Source organism: Glycine max, chromosome 10 (genome assembly GCF_000004515.6).
Source record: "Glycine max cultivar Williams 82 chromosome 10, Glycine_max_v4.0, whole genome shotgun sequence".
NCBI lineage: Eukaryota > Viridiplantae > Streptophyta > Magnoliopsida > Fabales > Fabaceae > Glycine > Glycine max.
In genome coordinates, this window is record NC_038246.2 from 43632263 (window position 1) to 43641897 (window position 9635).

A 9635-nucleotide genomic window follows, 5' to 3' on the forward strand; every position below is an offset into this window, starting at 1 on the left:
TCACGGATTGAATTTTAATCACATTGTCTACAACAAAAGTGATTGCAGGTTATATTTAACAAAAATAATAATAACCGAGATGAATACAGGGTTTAAAAAGATAATTTTGAAAATTTCAAGTAGCAAATACAATGAAATTGTTTTTGAAGGATCAAAACTAATATGGCCATGCCATAACCATAAATCCATAATAGTAATAATAATCAAAACAATTACGTATGTGTGTGTATATATATATATACACACACATAGTGCATGGCCATTCTCAGCATTTTTCTTTGCTCGGTGCTGTCTTGTGCCATTTGCGTTGAAGCCTTTTGCCCTTTTTCGTTTTCTTCCCCTCTGGCTTCTTTCTTCTTTTATGTTACATGAAAAAGTAGATTGAAAAGGAACCATATATAAAAAGATTTGAAAACCTAGATAAGATCATTAAATAACTAATTGTATATGCACCATGCATGCTTTCATCTTGAAATTGAAAGTGCGCTCCTTTTTTCATGCTTTTAATTGATTTTCATTAATTAATATTGGAAAATAATAATGTTATTTATATACCATTTTATTTTACATCAATGGAAAGACACAAGAAATTTTAAAGTGTAACTAAGTCTCATACTAAAATATGACCAATCTAAAAGAAGAAAACTTATTCACCCGAAGACAAAAGTCCAAATTACGGTGATTATCCCTATATGTCATTTTATTTTACATTTTCCCACCATTTTTATATAATGAAATAAAAAACCACACATTTTATTATACTCTTTTCTTTTTTGCGTTAAAATTAATAATAAAAAAAAGAATGTGAACTATATGATGTAAGTCAGAAGGTTCATTAGAATTTAACACTTGGAGACTCGGGGGTCTTGCAGGGATACAGTTGGAAAACATAAATTATTTAAAGGTGTTAAGATAAACTCCTGTATTATTAAAAAAAAAAACTCATGTATATTGTTTGAAAAGGAAAAATGATTCTAATTAATACATAATTTCTATTTAAAAAATAATTTCCCACACCCTTAAAAAGAATGTGATAATGTACCAAAATAATTATTAAAATATGTAAAAAAATAATGTGATATGACAGTATAGAGGAGAGAAAGAAAGGAGAAAAACAAAAGAAAATAAAAAGTTATGTGATAAAGAATATGATAAAAAAAATAAGATAAAATAAATGCAAGAGAAAGAAACATGAAAAAAAAATAGTTATCTTTATCATAACTCTCGATAGATACCTTTAATTTTGAAATAGAGAAAAGAAAAAAACATTATATAAAAGAAGTTATTATCCAATAAATTTGGCCATGTGAGGGTTATAAAGAAGTTATTTTATCTAAGATCTATCTATCTGTTTGAAAAGTAATGCGATGAGGAAAAAAAGTTCACATAGAATTACCAAAATAAAATAAGAGGCAGAATACTGAAGGCTTAAAAGCCCAAAGTCTTATTGATGCACTTATTTTCCAGTTGGGCACCCCCAAACGCTGCTGGCACTCATGACCCAAATGGAAGGAAAAAAACAAAATACCTTCTCGATCTAAAATAATTCTACTTCATCCTCAAGTATTTATACTTTTAAAATAATTGTTTTTCTGTTTAAATTTGAGCTATTTATTTATTTAAATAAAAATATAATTATTTATCTTATAATTAAGGTATGCAAAAAAAATTATTTAATGATTTAGAATTTTCTTAAATTAAAAAATCTATATAATATACAAATATTTGTCCGTTTGAAAGGAAATAATAAGAAAAGGAATAATTTTAAAATTTTCTAATATATTGATTTTTTTGACATATTTAATATTTTTTATAATGTAATAGTTTTTTTAGTTTATACATTAAATATATAAAGCGTTACTTAGAACACGCATGTTCTTCTGTTTTCCTAATTTCAAAAGCGAAAGCGACTATTAGAAGAAGACCGAGTGTATGATACGCTTGATCTTGTGCACCCATCATTTCTAGTACTCCCAAGACTATCAAAACAAGGATGGATATAAATATCACAATTCGTTTTGAAAAATTCCAAATCCTGTCATTAATTATGGCAGGTATATATATATTGGAATTTATGAGAGACTACACTACTTGCTATTTCATTTCCACAAATACTTTTTGAATCAGTAAACGCTGAAAACATAACAGTGTTTCCTTCGCCCTTGTCATCTCATAAGTATGATATAATAAATTACCAATTGACATTTTATGAAGCAGAAGGTTAATATAATGAGTTTAATAAATTTTGTTTTGAAGTTTTTTTTTTATATAGAATACTTTCACTAGTATGATATACAATTATACTCAACTAATAATTTACTATGAATAACTTTTCTTAGAAGCAAAATGAATTAATTCATTGAAATTAAATAGAATTTACAATAATTAACAACTAGCTAGATAGTGTGAAGATATTAAGTGGGATCAAACTTAAATCCTAACCTAAATTAAATTGACAAATCTGTCTAATTTAGGTACGTCGTAATAACTTTCATGAACACGAATGAAACAATTAATTGGAAGAAGAATAACGTTTTGTTTGAGTTTGAATTTTGATTGTTAGAAGGAAAGGTTAAGAAATTTTGAGTACTTAATTATTCGATAACTAGAATTAAAAACAGATTATTTTAACATTTTAGAGGATATATATCATCAAATCATCAAAGTTAGGAAATTAATATAATCTGTATATCCACCTCAAATTAATATATTTCGTGTTTTTTGTTCTCATTTTTATATATCCGATAAAAATTTATAAACAGGAAGACATACGGAACAAGTCCTTCTGAGAAATTCCTAGACGATGGAAACGATTTTCATCCCTTGTAGGAGTATCTAATATTTAATATTTTTCAATAATAATAATAATAATAACTTTTTGCTCAAAAAAAATGTGGAAGTCCTTGAGCAGGCTTCGATTCTAACATCAAGCAATCTCTTGATAATTAAGTTTAGTGAGATGTTTAATTAAATATTATGAATTTAATTAGAATGTAAGGATAATGTAAATTTCTCTAATATTAATAATTAATTAATTGTGTCTCTTAATAAGAATAGTAAAAAATATTATACTCCGTGATTAATGTGTATATCGGAATTGAAGAAAACTGGACAGTTTAATTAGCAGTCACAAAAAAACAATAAAAACAGTCAAATGGTAATTAATGCGGCGATTTTCCGTGAACGTATGTAGAAGTTGCGAAGAAATTAGTTTCAGACAAATATTTGATCAATCATCATTCATCACAGTAATGAAAGAACAATTTCAACCTTTTATATATATATATATATAACAATTTCAACCATATACGCATACCATACCATAGTGATTATACACATACACATAAAAATTGTATTATACTAGTAGAAATATATAGAAGTATCATTCTTTCGGAAGTAGCAACTGCAATAAATATAAAGTTTGTATGTAATATTCATGGGAATGTGCTAATTAAGGACTCCATAATAATAATAATAATAAAGTAAAATATTAGGATGTCAGATTCTCTACGCATGTGGTTACGTTTGAAATCTTCGGTTGCATGCACACGTACGTATGTGATACGTATATCCAAACCTAGCGTTAGAAAAAAATGAATTGAGCATGAAGCCCGTAACTGGATTGTGAGATGGCGAAACTCATCAAACCAATACTACTACAATAAATGTATATTTCCATATTGTATATTTTATAAAATAAATGCGTGCTTTCATATAATTTATGAAATATGAAAATTAATATTTATTTTCATATAATGTATATTATGCAACCAAAAAAAATATAATGTATATTATAATTATACTTTACAATAAATAAATGTATTTGATCTTATAAATTATATTTTAGATTTATAATGAAAATTTTAAATTGTGAAACGGTGTATTATATATTTTCTATCCGGTGACAATTTTTTTAAAAAGATTATTGAAATTTAATTTAAAAATAAAGATAAAATAATAGAGTAAAAGTGATATACAATTAAAAAATTCAATATACAAATAAAGATTAAAAAAATAGAAAAATCAGATGATTAAGAGAATTTTTTTTAGCTAATTTTGGATATTAGTTTGTGAAATGTATTTTCAAAAGAATAAAGAGAAACAAATATTAAAAATATCTACATAAGAGAACAAAAGGAGTGACACTTTTACTCTTTTAAATTATGTATTAATTAATAATATAGAAATATATTAATATTTTTTTAACAATTTTTAAAATACTAGTCATTATTAAGTTAAATTCAGATAATATTTAAAAATAATTTTTTTCTTTAATTTAAATTTCTAAAATATTTTTTTTCTTACTTTTCTTTTTTCTAAAGGACGAGCTTGAATGTGACTAAGATATTACTGATGAAGAATAGACTAATTCTAAATTATATTGGTTTATGTTATATTGCGATAGTGTGTACAACTTGCAACTTGAATTTGTATTTTGAAATATTATAAGTTATATATGAAATATAATGTTTCTTTAATTTAAATTTTAAAACAAGTCTTCTCTCCTTACTTTTCTTTTTTTAAAAGATGAGCGTGAATGTGACCCAGATATTAGAAAAGAAAGAATAGACTAATTCTAAAATGTATTTACTAATTTATGCATAATTATATTGCGATATTATATCTAATTTAAATTTGTATTTTGAATTACATTATAAGTTATATATGAAATATAATATTCGATATTGAATTAATTTATATATTTTATGATTTATTTTAATATTTACATACTCTTTTGAAAAATCAATTAAATTCAAACCAAAACAAATTATATGGAATTTAATTTTATAAAACCGATTATATATCTAAGAAAAAAAATTTTAAATGCTCAAAATCGACTCAACTCTACCCGCAAACCCACTACATATGTCATAATATCAGCTTTCAAAAACAAATATATACAAGCTGGTGTAAGTTGATGTATATAGAACAAGGAATGAACCTATGTAGCTTCAACATGTTTTGATCATGAACAAAATCCTAGTTGCATATTTCCTCCCTCTTTTTCAGGGAACGAATTGAGAATTCTTTGGTGGTAGAGAACGATGCAAACAATGGTAGCTTCGTGGAAAGTTGACCATTCGAAAAACAAGGTACCGGTAGTAAGGTCTATAATAATTTTAAGAATGTTAGAAAAAACTATGGGCATGAACTGTACGCCATACCCACTTGCCAAGTAGCTCGTTCTTAGTTTCTTTCTTAATTGCACAAATGTCTAATTATCAACTTGTTCACACTTTCATAGGCCATGCAATGGACCCCCCAAATATATACATGTATTAACTTTACTATCAGCAAAAGTACTACGAAGAAAAAAACTACAAGTGTAGAAAATATAAATAATAAGATTTTTTTTAGAAAAAAATAAATTATAAGATAAATAAAGCTAATAAATGTAGAAAAGTAAACGATTAAGATAGAGAGAAAAAAACGCTATAATTTGTCATCCAAAACGATATATTTCAAGAGTCATGCTCTTACACCACAAAAAAGAAGTGTATATTTAATTCAGTTAACTTTAAGAAAATAATTATTTTTTATTATACTTTTTAAGATTTATTTTAGAAAAAACAAATTATTTCAAAAAATCATGATTATACACTAAAGAAATATTAAAATTAAGCAACCTAAAATAATTTTTTCGCAAAATCACATATATTCTGTATATAAAGTAATCATGCTTTACAAAAAATTATATTTAACATAACTCAGTATTACTACTATTAGTTAAACTATAATATCTTTATATGGGTTGGTCATATCCATATGATAATGCAAGCTGAAATCATGAAAATGGAAAGCACCGCACATGTGATATACATGAACAAAGTTACAAAACAAACTTAAAAGTAAATCTCATACAAGGAATTGATTTATTATAAGGCGATAAATTTCAATTCATTTTTGTTTTTTTGTCGGAGATAGCTGTTCAGAGTTAATGTCCTGTGTCTAAAAAAATTACTTCTCATAGAAAACATTTATAATAAGAAAAAAGAATAACAAAATAAACAGTCGTATTCCTAGCTCGTTCCTTTTTTTTTTTTGTTAAGAAAATTTCTGTTCAACAATTTTTCTTGCCCTAATTTTTCCTTTTTCTTTTTGTCTGAGACTATACACCTTTTGTGAGTGGCAACTTGCAACAACACCATCACCATCTCTACCTCATGAATTCAACAGTTACAAAATTCACAAAAGAAACTCAAAAACTATGTAATGTTACAAAGCTCCAATTACTTTTAACTTCTTGCAACATTCAAATGCAAACAGTTCCATCTCTTTTCTCTTCCCTACACCATCCGAACCGGGTACGGGTAGTTTCAAAAGGTTGACCCCGAAAAGCCGAACCATCTGAACCGGCTCAACGACCGGTCCAATCGGAACAAACAAACCGCCAGCATTATTGTTAACCTCACCACTCCTCGCCTTGCAGTCTATATATAGCTGCCGGTCCGGTCCGGTCGACTTGAAGAACTGAACCGCGTCACCGGCTCGAAGATTCTTCTCCTTAACGAACCGGCTCCATCCTTTGGTAAGCACGTAGCTCTGGCTACTGTTCCAATAAGAGTAACGAAACCGCCACACTTTCCCTCCAACGTCCTCAAAGTTCAACAACATTCCCTTCGCCGCCGAAGCCCCCGCCACGCACGGCGAGCTTTCGTCGCCGGATCCGCTTAACGGAAAGTGCTTCTCCGCGTGCTGCTTCGGTATCACTAATCGATTCAGCTTCCCGACGTCGCTCGGCGTAACCGTTTTCTCGAACAGCTGCTCACGCGCTTTCGCGTCGAACACACCGCTCGACGCGGTGTCAGCGTCGAGGCGGCGCCTACCACCGCGCGTGCTCTGCTGGAGCTCGTCGTCGTAGGTGTGCTTGCGGAGCATGTCGACGATCTCGAACTTGGAATGCGAGTTGAGGAACTCGGACTCGGCGTCGTCGGAGGCGGCGGGAGGCTTGAAGTTGGTGACGGCGTCGGGGCCGCGGAAGCGCAGCGCGGCGATGTCGTAGGCTCTGGCGGCTTCGTCTTCCTCGTTGAAAGTGCCGAGCCACACGCGCTGGTGCTTCTCGTAAATCTGAGCTCCCCAGCGACCGTTCGGTTGCGGCACCACGCCTTTGTATTTCGACGAAGGGAGTTTCCGGGATTCGGCCTCGCCGGAAACGCAACAACCGTCGGGGTCGACGACGGCGCTTGCAACGCTGCCGACGCGGCTGGGCGGCGGAACGGAAAGAGAGTCGCTGGATGTGGTGGTTTCGTCTGTGACACAGCCTCCATCCATTTTGTGTTGGTAATTAATTAACTTTGGTTTGTGTGAAGTGAGTGCAGATAAGGGTTTTGGTTTGGTTTGGTTTGGTTAGGTTATTGTTGAGTATTGTAAGTGCTATAGCATGAAGTAGGAAGAAACAGAGAGAAACTTGAGAATAGGTATGGTTTGGTTTGAGGGAGAAGGATATTATGTATGTATATATATATATATATAGGAGGAACCTGAGCTAATGTAATGAGGTTTTTATGATTTAGGCATCATGGAAGATTACTTATATAATATTATTTCATTAAATGTGAGCGTGGATGGAGGATGGGTGGGTCAACTATTGGAGACGGAGGAAGATTCATTGTGTGTGAGAGAGAGGTTTCAATGGGAAATTAGGAAAAAGGATAAGATCACTAGATGTGGGTCACTTGACAATTTGAATTTCATAAAATGAGCTAACAATACAAATATAAGGGCAGGGCAGTCATATATTCATACATTATAAATTCGGAAATTGTGAACGTTCACCTTATTTTTAGGCGGAATGGGATGAAGGAAATGAATAGATAGAGAAAAAAAAATAATATTATCTTCCTTTTTATTTATAATAATCAAATTATAAGAAATAAGTTACAATATAAAATATCATACTATAACTTATTTCTTATTAAAAAAAAAATCAGAAATAATAATAAATGCGATATATGATGTGACGTTGAAGGTGAAAAAGAGAAAAAAAAAGAGATAAAAATAGATGTAAAATAAAATATATGAATGAATTGAATATTATTATTTTTACATATTTGGGATGTGTGGATAAATAGAAGAGAAAAATAGTGAACAACAAAGAAAAAAAATGATAAATTTGATAATGATGTGATGTGAAGAGAAAGATAAAAAAGACTTATAATAATATTTATTATAAATATTCGTTAACTTTTTTTAATATTTTTTTTATGAAAAAGGAATATTAGTTATATCTATTATTTTACCTCTCTCTTTTTCTTATTAGGAGAATGACCCTAATTCAATTGAGGTCTTTCTAAATCACATTGACACCCTTTGGCTTTTTTTAGAAAACACTCATCTCTTCTAAATAACATTAAAGAAAGGGTGTGTGTCACTGTATTAAATAAAAAAAAAAGGTGTGTGTTACAATAAATATGCAGGAGGTAAGTGCTTGTTTAAAATTATGTCATCAAAAAGACTTAGGAAAGATTAGTGTAATTTTTTTATTTCTGTTTTTTACCTCTCTTTTCTTTATCATCCACCTCATTTTTAGGTGAACACTTACGATTTTCATGAGATAATAAGAGTATAATCACTATTTTTAAAAAAAAAAACGAAAAATGTTAGTAATATAACATATATTCTCTGACACACAGTCTTTAATTAATTAATATGATTTGAATTTATTAAAAATTACAAATTTTTTTAACTCCTACTTATTTTTAACGGGTTTTACTCATAACTTCGTAATTTTTAATATCTTTTAACAAATAATGAAAAATGTGTTAAAATGACTGTGTCAAACAATATGTTATTAGCTAGCACTTCTCTTTTTAAAATGTGATAATTAATAATTATAGAGTAATATTATTTTCTTCTAGAAATCTTCTTATTACCTTGTAACAATAAAAAAAATCTATAATGTTATAAACAAAAATATTAGATAAAAAAGTAAATACATTCAATATCTTGAAAATATAAAACACCTTCAATACTTATTAAATAAAAAGTAGAAGAATTTAAAATCGTTCATAATAATAATCATTACGTTTTTAAAGTGTATTAATGCTATTTTACAATTAATATTTGTTTATTTTAAATAATTTAATATAAAAAAATAATTTTTATGAAATTCATTAATTAAAACTGTGGTTTCTAATTTTAATTTTAAAATTAAATAAAGAAAATAAAAAAATACAAGTTAGTCCCAATAACCTGTACGAGATAATAATTTGAACTAATAATGAAATAGTTTAATATTTATAATAATTTTATCTGACATGTCGCTCATAAAAAAAAATGTAGTATATGTGATGCATTGAAAAAAAAACAACTCAAATTTAATATAACCGAAGGTAAAATGACCTAAAACGAGACTTCCATTTGAAACCTGCTAGAGTCGCTTTAAGACAAGAATTTTGTCAATATCCGAATGAAAAATAATCTTACACCAAAATGATATACAAAAACATTTAGTGATCTTATTTTGAAAAGGGTTAAGAATAAAAAAAAAATCCATATATGGAATTACCTCATAAATTGGGCAGTATCCGATTAAAGCATTAAAAGCACATATTGATGAATATTATATTTAAAGAAAGAAGACTTATTTGGTAAGTTTATAAAATTTTCTGGTGTAAAGATGGGGAATTGCATGC

At 28.7% G+C, this 9635-nt stretch overlaps 1 protein-coding gene across 1 annotated transcript; it reads right to left on the reverse strand.

Moving 5' to 3' along the window:
* Window positions 1–6104: 6104 nt before the first annotated feature.
* Window positions 6105–7455, reverse strand: RAV (RAV-like DNA-binding protein). Its single transcript, NM_001250671.1, has one exon. The coding sequence runs from the start codon at window positions 7270–7272 to the stop codon at window positions 6217–6219; it is 1056 nt and encodes a 351-aa protein (NP_001237600.1). The 5' UTR covers window positions 7273–7455; the 3' UTR covers window positions 6105–6216.
* Window positions 7456–9635: the final 2180 nt, after the last annotated feature.